This window comes from Danio rerio, chromosome 4 (assembly GCF_052040795.2).
Source record: "Danio rerio strain M-AB ecotype USA chromosome 4, GRCz13ab, whole genome shotgun sequence".
In the NCBI taxonomy this organism is placed as follows: Eukaryota; Metazoa; Chordata; class Actinopteri; order Cypriniformes; family Danionidae; genus Danio; species Danio rerio.
In genome coordinates, this window is record NC_141024.2 from 10082486 (window position 1) to 10098279 (window position 15794).

Below are 15794 nucleotides of genomic sequence, written 5' to 3' on the forward strand. Positions count from 1 at the left end.
GCAGATCAGATAATGCATGCCTGAGTTATAATGACTTCCGATTTTGTGGCGAATCGTCAAAGTTTGCGAGGCCGCCACGGACACGCCCATTGACAAAAACTCTAAAGCTTCACAATTTAACATCGCCAAGGCCTTTAGATGACAAAACCTAATTTTGGTGTCGATCAGATAAAATCCCTAGGAGGAGTTCGTTAAAATACAACGCCTGGAAATGGCAAAAATGCCACTTATTTGCCGCAGGAAGTTAAAAATATCCGACTTCTTGTTGGGTTTGAGATATGGCTCCAAGAGACTTTTTCGTATGTTTTGGCGTGGTTGAGGTGTGTGCCAATTTTCGTGCATGTGCGTGATTCGTAGATCAGGGGCTCGTCCGTTTAATTTTTATAGGTGGCGCTGTCGAGTCATTTTGCCACGCCCACTTCACTATTGTTATGGGGATGTGTTCGAGAAAGGACTTTTATCAAGCATGTGAAGTTTTAGGCTGATCGGACTTGGTGTGGTTGAGTTATAAGGACTTCCTGTTCCATGGCGAAGCGTTGAGGTTTGTCATGCCGCCACAGACACGCCCCTCTGCGAAAACTCTAGATCTTCACAATATATCATCGCTAGAGCTTTCAGATAACACCACTCAAATTTGGTGCTGGTACAATAAAGTTTGTGGGAGGAGTTTGTCACACTGTAAAACATGTCATTTCCTGTGGCCAGCAGGTGGCGCTATAACTGTATCTGGATAGTGGCATGTAAACGTGTTCAGGTCAGGACGCTTATCAAGCGTGTGAATTTTGAGGCAGATCGGATAATGTATCACTGAGTTATAACGACTTCCTGTTTTGTGACGAATCGTCAAAGTTTGCGAAGCCGCCACGGACACACCCATCGACGAAAACTCTAAAGCTTCGCAATTTAACATCGCCAAGGCCTTTAGATGACAAAACCTAATTTTGGTGTTGATCGGATAAAATCCCTAGGAGGAGTTCGTTAAAATACAACGCCTGGAAATGGCAAAAACGCCACTTTTTCGCTGCAGGAAGTTAAAAATATCTGACTTCCTGTTGGATTTGAGATATGGCTCCAAGAGACTTTTTCGTATGTTTTGGCATGTTTGAGGTGTGTGCCAATTTTCGTGCATGTGCGTGATTCGTGGATCGGGGGCTCGTCCGTTTAATTTTTCTAGGTGGCGCTGTCGAGTCATTTTGCCACGCCCACTTCCGAGACCCATAATAAACGTAAATTTTCGCCACTTCTGAGGCGTGTGCAAAGTTCCGTGAGTTTTCGGGCATGTTTAGCCCCTCAAAATCGCGATTCATTCCGGAAAAGAATAATAATAATAATAATTAAAGCTGCAAGCAGCGATGATAGGGACCTCGCACCCGGGCTCACCACCGCCCGGTAGCCTCAGGATGACAGAGAACAGCAAACAATATTAATTTCAGCCGATGTATATAAAGAACCCAAGAAAATCACAAATTTATGTCAAACTTCTTCCTGTCACCAGGTGGCGCTATGACTGTGACTCAAGATTGGCATGTAGATGTCTTCAGGAGAGAATTCTTATCAACCATGTGAATTTTTAGGCAGATCAGTCATTTTGTGGCTGAGTTATAAGCCAAACTACCTTCTGCCAGCAGGTGGCGCTAAGAGAGACTCAATATAATTATGTAGATGTTCACGGGAGAGTACTTTGATCAACCATGTGAAGTTTCAGGCTGATCGGATATTGTGTGGTTGAGTTATAATGAAAACCACCTTCTGCCAGCAGGTGGCGCTATAACTGTGACTCAAGATTGGCATGTAGATGCCTTCAGTAGAAGAATTTAATCAACCATGTGAAGTTTCAGGCAGGTCAGACATTGTGTGGCTAAGTTATGAGCCAAACTACCTTCTGCCAGCAGGTGGCGCTATGACTGACTCAATATTGTTATGTGGATGTGTTCAGTAGAGGAATTTTATCAACCATGTGAAGTTTCAGGCTGATCGGACATTGTGTGGTTGTGTTATAAGGGCTTCCTGTTCCATGGCGAAGCGTTGAGGTTTGTCATGCCGCCACGGACACGCCCCTTTGCAAAAACTCTAGATCTTCACAATATATCATCACTAGACCTTTCAGATGACAACATCCAATTTTGGTGCTGATACGATAAAATTTGTGAGAGGAGTTTGTTACACTGTAAAACATGTCACTTCCTGTGGCCAGCAGGTGGCGCTATAACTGTATCTGGATATCTGCATGTACACGTGTTCAGGTCAGGACTCTTATCAAGCGTGTGAGTTTTGAGGCAGATCGGATAATGCATGCCTGAGTTATAGTGACTTCCTGTTTTGTGGCGAGTCGTCAAAGTTTGCGAGGCCGCCACGGACACGCCCATCGACGAAAACTCTAAAGCTTCGCAATTTAACATCGCCAAGGCCTTTAGATGACAAAACCCAATTCTGGTGTCGATCGGATAAAATCCCTAGGAGGAGTTCGTTAAAATACAACGCCTGGAAATGGCAAAAACGCCACTTTTTCGCCGCAGGAAGTTAAAAATATCCGACTTCCTGATGGGTTTGAGATATGGCTCCAAGAGACTTTTTCGTATGTTTTGGTGTGTTTGAGGTGTGTGCCAATTTTCATGCATGTGCGTGATTCGTGGATCGGGGGCTCGTCGATTTAATTTTTCTAGGTGGCGCTGTCGAGTCATTTTGCCACGCCCACTTCCGAAGCCCATAACAAACGTAAATTTTCGCCACTTCTGAGGCGTGTGCAAAGTTTCGTGAGTTTTCGGGCATGTTTAGCCCCTCAAAACTGCGATTCATTCCGCGGAAGAAGTCGGAAGAATAATAATAATAAACGGAGCAATTCCAATAGGGCCTTGCACCGTTCGGTGCTCGGTCCCTAAAAAACGGAGCAATTCCAATAGGGCCTACGCACCGTTTCGGTGCTCGGTCCCTAATTAGTTTTCTCTGCAAATTGACATGAATGGTGCAAAATAGTGGAAATGGATGGATTACTAACCAAATAAACACAATTTTTTTTTTTTACAAAACTTTGTTTTAAGCACCTGAAAATGCAAGATGACAATGTTAATGTAATTATATCTTTGTACACTAGGGATGATAGTTTTATTTGTCTGTGATAATATTGCGATATGAAAAGATGGTTTGAATAGCTTGATTTGGCAGTTTTCTGGAGAGTCTAATAGTAATTAGTTACAAAAATTGAATAATTACAATGCAAAAAATGCTTTTCTTTCTTTGCTTTGTCCTGTTTATAGTCCAAATATTTACAAATTCTTAGATCAAGTAAATTAATTTAGTTTTTTTTATTAATAGTTTTTGCCCTTAAAACAAGGTGTCTAAAAAGGTGTTTTGTTGCATAAATCGTATTAATTCTGTATAAATATATAATTAAACAAAATAAATCTTTGTGACCAAACATAATAATTTTTGTGCTCAAATATTATAAACTTTCTTGAAATGCTCAGTCACATGCCTTAAAAACACATGCAAACTCTACAAATCACATGCTTTCTGTGGCTCCTGGTCAATTATATTTCAGACTTAACATTACGTATCTTGAAATGTCACTATTGCAGATACGCACATTACGAAATCGATATATTGTGCAATTTGTGAAACCAGTGACATCATATGTGTGACCAACCAGCACGCACAGGACGTCAACATGCCATCCGATTACTGAACCCCAACGTCATGGCAATTTTGTTTGAAAATGAAAATCTGGTTGACATCATAACCTAGCGTCAGGCCGACGTCAATGTCCAACTTCCATCTTAAAATCATCTAATTATCACCATCTAATAATGTGCCAGCTTGACATTGTGTGGACATTACCACTATGATGTATATCAGACGTTGGATTTTGGTTGCCATACATGACAAACAAATGTCAGTGTTTGACGTCAATATGACAGTGGTCACTTTTTGGTCACTTTCTAACACAACCTAAAATCAACCAAATATCAACATCATTTGATGTCAGTAGTGGACGTCAAAATAACGTTGTCCTCAGATGCTGGCTAGACATTGAATTTTGGTCACCTGACGTCATAACCTAAATCTAACCTAATATTTAGTTCTGATAACCCAATTAATTTTGATCTACAGGACCGTGTTTTCTCAAACAAATAGTAGTACTAGTGTTTCTTTAATGATATCGTCGTCTACTGTCATGCAGCATTTTTTATTATTTTCATGCATCTGTGAGAGCAGAGATTGTTTTGACTATAGTCGTCTGTACTGGAAATATGTTTAGAAATTTGTAGGTTTTTAGTATATAATTGTAATGTAAACTTACACTTAGTCTGACTGATATTGAAATATTTTATGCAATTGTGCTAAAATGAGTCATGATGATGTTAAGCGCAGACAGAGGTACAAATTATGTGCATTGCAATATGGAATATAATTTTCTATATAGTTCTATTTTACATATAGTTGATATTTTACAAAGCAGAAGGTCATCCTCATATTGAATACGATCAACAAAATTGCACAAACTGCACTAAAAATGCATTTATGCTTATTGCATTTTTAAAAAACTTGCCATCCTGAGCATTCGTAATAGTTTGGTTGTCGATTTAAAGGGATAGTTCACCAAAATAATGAAAATTCTGTCATCATTTAATCATCCTCCACTTGTTCCAAACCTGTTTGAGTTTCAAAATGGAACATTAAGTGCTCAGGGATAGCTTAATTCAAGTGTCGGTGCTCTTTGATTCATCAGAATAAACAGCAAAAGTAAGTCCAAGGTGCTTGAAAAATGTTGAAAAAATATTAAAATCCTCTTATTCACTTGGCTATTCCTTAAAACTGTGCTGGCTTTGTAAGGCTTTGTAATATTTTTTACACATTTTTGGAGTGCCTTGGACTTACTTTTGCTGTTTGAGTTTCTTTCTTCTGATGAACACAAAAGAAGATAGTCTGAAGAATGTTGGAGGAAAAACAGCTATAAAGTTCTGTAGATTTGTTTTGTTCCTGCTATGGATCTCAGTAGCTTTTTTTTTTTTTTTTTTTTTTAATCGTCAGAATAACTTGTTTTGTGTTCAACAGAAAAAAAATGAATTCATAGAAGTTTAGAAGCACTTTAGTGTGAGTAAATGGCCTTTTTGAAGATGAAATTCCCTTTAAGTATGGAGAGTCTGCCCATGTGTGTGTGTGTTTGTGGGTGTGTAAACCTGGTTGTAGAGGGCACACAGGTGTAGTGCTGTGTTTCCTGAGGCGTTCTGAGCGCTCATCTCCGCTCCATAGAATAACAGGTGCTCAAGGTGCTGCACGTTTCCATGACGACAAGCCTATGGTACAAAAACACACACTCGGATCACTCACCGCTGCAGGTGTAGCAAACAATAAAAAGGATATATTTAGTCACGCCGGAGAATGAAACTTCATGTAATCATTCCCTTTACGTTTAATGAGCGTTAAGCAAAAAAAAAAAAAAAAGAAATGAAGTAAACGTTACCTGATGGATCTCCTGCCAGCCGTTCTCATCGCTGTAGCCCAGCTGAGCGTGATCATAAAGCAGCAGCTCGCAGCAGTAAGGATCTCCCCCAACCATGGCACTGTGATATAACGGGGTGAGCCCACGACTGTCCTTATAGTCCGGAGACGCTCCCAGATCCAACAATGTCTGCGGACAGCACACGAAATATGACGGACATATGTGCACAGGCTCCCAACAGCTTGCGATGAGTTGTGTAAGGATGAGTCTTTCTTTGGATTGTGCGTGTGGGAGGGAAAAGTGCATCAACTCACAGTCAATGCTACATGGTTGTGCGTTTGGGCCGCTTTGTGCAGCGCCGTCAAGCCGTCTCTGGTTCTGAAGTCCAGATGGGCTCCTCCGCTTCTCAACACTTTAATCAGATCGGCACAAGTGTCCAGCTGGGCCACGAGAGTGAGAGGAGATTCTGGAAACATCACACACACACACATACACACACACGCATGCCGAGATGATTAAAAATGCTAAATGTCAAATCAGCTTCAGCGAATGCATGATTGGCTCATTTTGTCGAATGCTCTTGGCTGATTAGCATTGTTCTTGATTTACATTCATTAAAGTAGCCCAAATGTTAATGAAGGCAAACTTAAAAGGAATAGTTCACTGGTCATTGTTTGTTTATGCTGTTCCATCTCTTTATTATTTTGTTTGTTCATGGAAAGACACTGATGAAGGATCACGTCTGAAACCTTTGCTTTTCTTCCATCCTGTTGTTCATTTGATAAATTATTGAGAGCAAACATTCTCTGGAACTTGATCATGGAAAGTGCAAAATGAGATGTTTTGCAGAATGTTTGTGTTGCTTCCCAGCAGGCACCTTGATGTTTAAACAACATCAAAAAACACATCGTAAATGCATCAATGTGACATCCAAGCATTGATGGCCTTTGACCACCAAAATAATGACACAAAAAGTATTATAATTTAAAAAAATATTTATTTATCGGAAAGCTTCAATTACAGAAGACAGATTTACACTGGATTTTGCATCTCTACAGTGCAAGTGAACTACCTTGATGTCAACATTAAATTGGCATCTAGCATTAGTGTTCAAAAACACATCAAAATTGATTAGAGGACAGTCAATTTGATGTTGTTTTGACATCAAGTTAGTCAATTGACATCAGATCGGTTTACGTTTGATGTGTTTTATTTATTTATTTTATTTATGTCGTTTTGACATCAAGGTGCCCGCTGGGTTATTTCCAGACTGTAAAAAAAAAAGATTCTGATTATTTTTGTGAACTGTATTTTTTTTTTCAGACTGATTATTTCATTGAACTGGTTCTGTTTAATAAGCACATGAAACAGAGACTAAAGCAGACTAAAGTTTAAATCAGATAAAGGGCCTGATTTAATAAATAAAGACCAGCCAATCATAATAAGATTTAAAGTAATCTACTATCAACACAGGTCCCAAAATGAGTTACTAAAAAGTTTTTTGGCAAGTAAACTGACTTTTGGAAACTATTTTCCCACATGAAGCATTTAAAATAAATCTAGCACTCACCTCCGCTGTCACTATCATGAAAGTTGGGGTCCAGCCCTTTTTCCAGGAACCGGCAGACCTTATCCACACACCTCTGCTGAACATACTCCATAAACTTCTTTAAATTTGCCTGGCAGCAAAGAAAATGGTAAAAAGGATGAGCATAATAATCTATCGCTGCAAGTAAAGTAATATTAAACACTTGTCATTGGTTATGGATATTAAATTGTATTATTTACTCTTTTAAAAAGATGTAGTGGAGTCCAAAAATAATCATGCAAAACTAAATTTAGTTTTTTTTGTTTTTTGCTGCAAGAAACCTTGGACTTTAAGTTGACTTGAAGGGGAAAAGATGAATGCAACCGAACTGTATAGGTTATGGTTGTTTTAAGGGTGCTGTAAGCCATTCAAATTCTTTTACTAGCCTGAACCACGTGCCCTCTCTTCCAAACCCATCCTCTAAAGACATGCCGGCAAACATGCACAAAATGATTCACAGACAAAGAGTGTTTTTTTTCTTCTCCATGTGGCTAAGTAAATAGAAGCATAGGCCCAAGTCACGATTTTTATCTGAACCAAAAAAATAAAATAAAACAACTAGCTTACAGCACAGTGTTTTGAATAACATTATAAAAACACTTTAGCTGTGTCTCATTTCAGAGGCTGCATCCTCCGAAGGATGCATTCGAAGGGTGATGTGTCATCACGGCGTGACGAAGGCTGTCTCAGTTAAAAAAAATTGAAGGCTTTTTCAAATGCAGCCTCAAAAATCGTCCCTCATTTCCCAGGTTTGCAACCTTAAACATCCCAAGATTCATTGCGCTCTGATAACGGTAGGACGTTTTTAAAAGAAACTCTGATTGAATGTATGAATTAGGTTTATTTTACTTGGATTTCAAACACATGTTAAAAAACAAAATGAGTATGACATGTCTTACTAAAAAGTGATTTTATAGACAGTTTACATGTTGTATGTATGGATCAAAGGAAATATATTTCTAGCTTCTGTAAACCTTGCTTTGCCTTCAGATCATTTAAAATATGCAGCCTCTGAAGTGACACAACTTTTCAAATGGAAGAATGTTTATATTCAAAATTTTATGATTGGTAAACATTTAAAAAAAATAAGTCTCATGCTCACCAAGCAGCATTTTTATTCTAAAACACACTGTTGAGATTGTCACATTGTACATATACAACTGCTTGTTAAATTAAACAAAACACAATATCTATTTAATTAATTGTTGCATCCTCAGCATCATGATAGCGATTATTCTAATATGCTGATTTGAACATTATTTTTATTATCATTATGTTTTTATATTCTTCAAAATGTTGAGACTGGTGTACATTTTTTTAAATAAGCTGATTTTTTTAAATCCAAAATATTCTAAAAACTGTAATATTGTAAAATTTAGGACTGCACATTAAATTAAACAAATTACAATTTATATTCCAACATAGTTCCATCTTCAGCGTCATTCCAGCAATTATTCTAATATGCTGATTTGCTCAAACATTTCTTATAATTATTACATTTTTATATTGTTCAAAATATGCTGTGACTATTTATTGCTTACTATTTATTTAAAATATAATTTTTAGTAGTATTATAAATGTAAACTCTGCACTATCTAAGGCATCTTTGCTGAAAAAAAAAATCTGTCTAACTCCTAACTATATAATGGTAGTGCACATGAATGTTAAACATTACCTTAGTGTGCAATTTGGCCAGTTGCTTGTCATCTACATGGCTCTGAGTGTAAACACGCCTCTTGTAACGGAACTGAAGTCACACAAATGAATTAAGAGGTAAATGATAATACCACAAGCAACATGGGGCATTAGTAATGTATTAAGCGAGAGCTCTCTGTCAGCATGTATGTGCACCTCTAGGTATGGTACAGGTGTGACCGTAGGGAGAGGATACTCCCTGAGCAATCTCTCCTCATCGAGGAACTTTCCGGCACGCCCATTAAAGGCAGGGAGGTAGAGGCCATAGTTAAGCACATCGGTCAGGCTTTGTGTCAGAGTGACCAGTACTCGCTGCTTACAAACCCACACTGGAGCCTCAAGGTCCAATCGCAGGCATTTCTGGAAACACACATAGTACAGACTCTTACAACATTTATATATACATTTTAGCGGGGGACATTCACACACAGGATGCAAAATCATAGATGGGATGACATATGGGAAAAGCAGGTTTTAGTCCAGCGTGTAAACAAATACTGAGGCATGAGTATAGAACGACTGCAGCGCATAATAGTTCTGACTAGGCCAAGTACGCTTAATTATTAATGTGCAATTTAAATCCATCAAGTGTCCTTAAATGCCACAATGTTTACTGCAGCAATTAGTTCAGATCTATAAAATCGAATCTCTCCCTTTAATATTTCCTTTAAACACAGCAGGCTTAGACTTTGCTTGAGATCAAGAAATCAAAGCCTGTGCTATTTGTTCACAGATATTAAGTATCATTAGTCAGTGAGGATGTGCTGAACTCTTGACCTCTTTTGAGCATCCTTTTATGCCCTTTTTGCAAGATGTAATGTAAGATTCTGGTTGTGTATTATTAGCTTGTAATACCTGACTGACTTTTTTTAAAGGTGCAGTATGCAAGTTTGACGCCCAGTGGTTGAACTAGGTATTGCATTCCTGGATCAAAACACACGCAAGCACAGGTTGCCAGATTGAGGACCAACAGGAACGAGCCTGACTATCAAGCCTAAAGGCTAATTTTAAATTGTGTCCTAAATAAAAGCAACAACATGCGATAGAAGGAATATTTTCCATATTAAAAGCAGTTTTTGTTCTAACTAACACGAATTGATATATTAGAAATGGCTTCGATTTCTTGCTGCTGAACAACAGAAAACTGACAATGATCACCTGAGGTTCACCTCATGTGCTTTACAACAATGTGAGTTTGAAAGCCATTTTACATGACATTTAGCCAGACTACTGAAAGCAGCAGCAGGTAGTTCACCTCTTGAATATAGAATACACCGTTTGAAATTGAGCTTTAGGACTGTGACTGTGCAAGCCAACAACTATCAGTGATTCAGTTTGTACATTTAATAATGTTAAAAAAGTTTAATATGTAATATTTTGTGAGTGAGTGCATATTCTGTGCTTCTGAATGGCTGTATTTGGCTGTCGTGTTTCGTCTGCTGCAAATCTTGTCACGTAGTGTGTTGTTAGGACACAGACTTACAATGTAACCTGCTCATCTAATGCTTACATTTGTAATATTTATATTATTTACTAATTAATAATCTCATGTAGATCTCTGAATCTGCGTCTCATTTTCGGTCACATTTTCGGAATGAATTAATAAAATATGGGCTTTTCCAGCAAGGCAACCCGAGGTGCTGAAATTGAATTGGCTAAAGTGGCAGTGGGCAAGTTCAAACAACCAAAACAAAGACAGCGTTCTGGCACGTACCTCACATTTTCAAAGCAGAATATCTGACTTCAGCATTGTTTTTCAGATAAACAAGAATGATCACTTAGCGTGTTTCTTAAATATCTGCAACCATATTATGGTATTTATATGCTTTAGAAAAGTCAAAACTTGCATACAGCACCTTTAATTAAATTACGCTGTGAATGCCCCATATTGGAGTGGAAAAAAATGGTGTTTCTCTTTAAATGCAAATTAGCTGCTTCTCCCTGCCCCCTTTCCAGAAGGCAACTTTTTATTAAAGCAATAGTTCACACAAAATTCTAAATTCTATCATTATTTACTCATCCTTCACTTTTCAAGTTTCTTCGGTTGAACACAAAAGAAGATATTGTGAAAAATGCAGGATAATACCTGTAACTATAGTATTTGTTTTTCCTACTATGGAAATCAATAGTTACAGGTTTCTAACATTTTTCTGAATATTATTTCCTATAGTGTGTTCAACTGAATTAAGAAACTCATAAAGGTTTAAAACCACTTAAGTGTGAGTAAATATTGAGAATAGAAAACTCCAGCAACACTTGTAATAAAATGAGAACATTTTAAGCAAATGAAATAAAATAAATGCCAGCGTGTGAGTAAATAGTGAGCACATTTTTTAGGGGGTGAACTATCCCTTTAACCCAATTCAACTAATTAGTTGAAATTAGGATGTTGTGACAAATACATTCCTGAATGAAAAGGACTAAAGAGTTTTGAAATGGTGCTTAGAGAATAACTTTGGGGTGAACTTAGTAACTTTGAGGATGTTTTTGATGCTTAAACAGCAACTAAAACACACAAAAAGGAGTTAAAAAAATGTTCAGTATGACCAAGAGTCAAATACAGTGGTTAGCAAGTTAATAAAACCTTTTACTTTTGCAGGTTTCCATGATTTGAACCCAGCAAATTACAAAAATACCAAACTCAGCTTCAAAGTTCAAAACTGCTGACAGAAAGCATTATGCTGGATATTGGAAAAACAACACGTTATGTTTGCATGCAGTATTGTGTTGGATGGATTATGTAAATATGCTCCATTTAACATCAATTAGGTTCAAAAGTGAATTCAGGTAAAACCTGTAAGTCCGAAAAAGTCCAGTTTTGGATTACACGGTATACACAGTTCGACGTGCATCTTTCAGCACAAATGACTGTAGGTCCTTGCACAGAAACATGCATGCATGTAGACGACATGCTGTAAGCCTCTGTCACACACCCCTTACTCCCACGCAGAATCAACAACTCGGTCTGTACCAATCACTGCCACTCTCTACTCCTGTGCTGCAGTGCAGCCATTTCAAAGGCGAGAATGAGCCTGCATATGCATATGAGAGCACAGTAAAAAGAGCACTCACCGTTTGCTGCAGATCAGGGATTCCGATGCGGATGACAACTGCGTTTCCGTGGAGATCCTCCATAGGTTCGGAGCCACATTTACTCCCAGGAGAGGTCCGAATACTGTCATCTCCGTGGTTACCGTTGGTAGGGGCGTGTTGTTGCCACGGCCGGTCGAGAGCCTCATGTTTGCCGTCGGCAGGTGGACTGATAGGCATGCTCCGGGAGAGAGTGTGTGTGTGAGAGTGTGTGTGCGTTCTGCTCAACACGCCGGCCTCACAACCCTACAAAACAACATATACCTGCAGTTTCAGTCAGACTCATTCTAACCTACTGGTTTATGGTGGTCTTGTAAGGTCTAATATCTGATTCACCTGTATACAAGCAAGACCTATATATATATATGCGCAGAGCTGTGTTATAACACACACTCACAAGCTTTTGTGGTTAATAATGCCATACTGTGACAGGTAATGACGTCTTTACGTAAGCATGGAGATGACATTTTTCCACAACTGACAAGATCAAATGACAGGATAAGAGAGTTTGACAGAGATGAGAGAGAGAGAGAGGAAATCCATTGGTTGTGAGTGGTTGCCATGGACACTGTGAAGCAGATCCACTTGGGAATAATGGAAAATGAGGGAACCCTGCATCCCAAGTTGCCATGGAAACTCAGCACTTTGCTTGTTCTGGTGTGCTACCACTTCCTCTATTGAGACAGCTGTGCAAAATTTCACACACACACACACACACACACACTTACAGCCGGTCCTCCTCCTACAGCATCACCAGCAACAAACCACCAGCACTCAACTCAACTTGACACCCATTTCAAATACTTAACCCTCTGAATAAAGAAACAGCCTTAATTTTTTGCAGCAAAGATGCAGCATGACAGGATATCATCTGCAGATTTGTTTCCCACACATGATTGATTCAAATCTCCATTTTTACCACAGTCCAAAGATACTCCATTACATTATTTGAGCTTTGTAAGATGACATGATATCCTGGAGCAAGTAGCCATTACATGATTCCACTCTTATCATAAAAAGATGGACATGGTCAGCACCAATTATCAAGTAGACTATGGTGTTTAAACTATGCTCAGCTGAGAACAAGAAGCTCAAAATATGGCAACAGAATCTCCCCATCCCATTACACCACCAGCAACAACTTGGACTGTTGGTACAAATCAGGTTGGATCCAATCTTTCTCTTTCTCACTGTACTATTTGAATGGTGCAGCATGAATTGTAAATCACCAAACCAGGCCAGTCTTATTACATTTTCCAATTTTGTACGAAGAAATTATTCTTCACACTTTTATATCACCAAAAGGATCCTGAACGATTGGAACAAAAGAAGAATGGATTAGTACTTTCTGATTGAAAAATTAAGAATCATCTGATCGAACCAGTCCTTTCCAATCTTATGTTGTCCAGTTTTGGTGAGCCTATGTAAATTGTAGTCTCATTTTCCTGTTTCTGACAAGAGAGGTTTCGGTGTGATCTTCTGCTGCTGTAGCTCATCTTCTTCAAGGTTTGACTTATGTGTTCAAAGATGCTCTTCTGCACACCTTCGTTATGAAGAGATGTCATTTAAGATACTTTTGTCTGCCTGTTAACTTCAAACAGTCGTGATATTCTTCTCTGACCTCAGAAAATGAGGCATTTCAATCCACCAGACTACAGATGGACACGGTCAAGAGAGGGTTCAGTGTGATCATCTGCTGCTGTTGCTCATCTGCTTCAAGGTTTGACTTGATGCTCACACGTTCGTTATAAAGTGATCATTTAAGATGCTTTTGTCTCCCTGTTAGCTTCAAGCAGTCGTGATATTCTTCTCTGACCTCAGACATTAGCTATGTTTCCATCCAAAGATGTGAATTAAATGTATTTGCAAAACTGGAATGTCACATAATAAAGCATTGTTTCCATCCAAGTAGTCAAAGTGAACAAAATCATCACTTCCCGATTAACTGGCACCAAATATCAAAAGTAAAAACAGCATTTGCTGTAGTAGGAGAAGCTGCGTGAATCTTTTCTTTATTTAATAAATTACTTGCGCCTCAGAAGACAATACCGACATACAATGAAACGTGTGGTGGTGTTTGAAGACATGAGACGCGTAGCACAGACGCTCTTGACTATTATAGAGGTAATTAATAGTATAATAACACTAATTCTGAAATGGTTTCGGCATTATAGATTGACCAAAAACAACATTTCAGATGTTTTACAATGTGGTCGACCTGCTGGTTTGTCCATTCACACACATTTTCATCATCACATGGTCCACATCAAGAGGATGCTTTATTGATTGTAAGTAAAACAATTAATTTTGCACCCATCAAAAGGATAAATAACCATCTACATCCTCAGTCACACTAAGTCTCAAGGGAAAGGAATATATGCAGCATCACACACTCATTCTTTTACCATACTATTATCACAGCCGGCCACATGTAGCCGTCCACCTACTCACTCATTCCAATGCAATCACACACAAGCTAAAACATTTCAGACACTCTTGACTATTGTCCACGGAGACAGAAGGGAAGTCCTATTACGTAACAGACATTGTCACAGAGAACATTAGATGGAAAATCCCTGTAAAGAGTAAGTATCATCCATAGCAGCTTCGTTTTACTGTACGACCATCAGGAACTTTGTTTAACTGAGATCTGAAAGGACAACTTGATGCACAACTCAGTACTGAAATAGCAAGCTCTGTGACAACTACTAATCACTTTATTACATGATATAGAGATTGTTTAAGGCAATAGGGACCAAATGTGTATTCTTGTTACAAACAACCTAAAAGTTGACAGTCCCATGATGCTAAGATGTTCTGAATGTTTTGTAGAAAGTGGCTAAGTGGGTTGCTACAGTTGGTTGTACTTGGCTAGTGTTTAGTATTCAGGCGATGTCCTTTCCTCGTTGTAAGTGTTTTATCATCTGGCTGGCAAAATCTTAGCTCTGATTACTTAGATGTGTGATTGCACACCTCTCTTTAACAATTCCCATTACATTTCGGTATTATCCATAGCGAAAAAAAGTGTTTGTGACACGGTTCAGTATTTGGGTTTAGAGATTAGTTCATATCCCTAACTAAAAGCATATGAGCTACAAACATTGAGTAAGAAGGAAACAAGGAGGAGTTCACCTTCGACCTGGACTTCCCATGTGAAGCTTCATGTACAATCGCAGGCACTTTTCAGAGCTTTTTGTCCTTATTCCAGTGATTTTTCTGACGGTATTCCACTTTGTGTTGGTAAAATAGCAGGGCCCGAATGTGCTGGCGCTTCCTCTGAGCTCTGAGATTTCAGGACACTTGAAGCCCAACCCTGATGCTGAATATTACCGAGCAGGAAAACCAGCAGGAAAGGGGAAATTACAGCAGGAAGTTTTCCAGACCATCTCAAAGCATCTCGACCAACCAAAAGCATCGCTTGTTGACTGAAACCAATAAGCAACAAGTGTTCGAGTATCTTAACCAATCACCAGTGTCTCCTCAGGTGAGGCTATATACTTAAATACTTTATCTCTGGCACCCCTAAAGCCACTCACGTACCATCTGAGTGTATATCTGGAAAGCTAAAATAGAGCAACAGGAGATTATATGCAGTTTGATTGGATAAATAAGAGATGAATTTATTAAAGCATGTTTAAAAAGATGGCAGTGCGGATTGAAGGAAGAAACAAAACACCTTCATAATCCCATCAATTTTAAATATAGGATCACCGCTACTCCCACACATACACAAGTCTGAAGCTACACTGTACATTTTCTTTAAAGCAGCATGGCTGTGGTCTCCAGAAGCTTGCACTGGACCTGTTTTCATACTAAGCCCCTTCTGGCTTTGTAATTTACTTCCCGTGATCTCAGCCCAACTTCCTGCCCTTCTTCCTGGCTGGTTTGGGCCGAGGCTCCTCGGGATGTTTTTGCAGGAAGTATAGGAAAGGCTGCATGCTCCTGATAACTCCGCTCTTTCCTCAGGCAGCACAAAAATTC

General features: G+C 38.8%; 2 protein-coding genes across 55 annotated transcripts in view; one reads left to right on the forward strand and one right to left on the reverse strand.

Annotated features, from left to right (window-relative positions):
• Positions 1–15794, forward strand: part of LOC147844634 (uncharacterized) — a 50153-nt gene that overhangs the window by 26085 nt on the left and 8274 nt on the right. For 11 of the 29 annotated variants that reach the window (XR_015942388.1, XR_015482644.2, XR_015942385.1 and 8 more), the window contains one exon: positions 15063–15297. The exons of 7 other annotated variants lie outside the window; for them this stretch is intronic. Coding sequence is in view for 1 of the 22 variants with exons in the window: in XM_088649974.1 (XP_088506100.1) it covers positions 15130–15297 (168 nt within the window). In the remaining 21 variants the exon portion in view is untranslated. The remainder of the gene's footprint in view (positions 1–15062; positions 15298–15794) is intronic. 11 more of the 29 variants (XR_015942389.1, XR_015942396.1, XR_015942382.1 and 8 more) reach the window with 1 other exon arrangement.
• shank3b (SH3 and multiple ankyrin repeat domains 3b) overlaps positions 1–15794 on the reverse strand; it is a 38995-nt gene that overhangs the window by 20222 nt on the left and 2979 nt on the right. For 14 of the 26 annotated variants that reach the window (XR_015482558.2, XR_015482560.2, XR_015482556.2 and 11 more), the window contains exons 2-8: positions 11796–12059; positions 8880–9083; positions 8704–8775; positions 7011–7119; positions 5755–5906; positions 5462–5629; positions 5178–5294 (exon numbers count right to left, since the gene is read on the reverse strand). Coding sequence is in view for 20 of the 26 variants with exons in the window: in XM_087247983.2 (XP_087104109.1) it covers positions 5178–5294; positions 5462–5629; positions 5755–5906; positions 7011–7119; positions 8704–8775; positions 8880–9083; positions 11796–11993 (1020 nt within the window). In the remaining 6 variants the exon portion in view is untranslated. Of the gene's footprint in view, positions 1–5177; positions 5295–5461; positions 5630–5754; positions 5907–7010; positions 7120–8703; positions 8776–8879; positions 9084–11795; positions 12078–14945; positions 15116–15794 lie in introns of those variants that run through there. The other 12 variants (XR_015482557.2, XR_015482559.2, XR_015482555.2 and 9 more) reach the window with 2 other exon arrangements.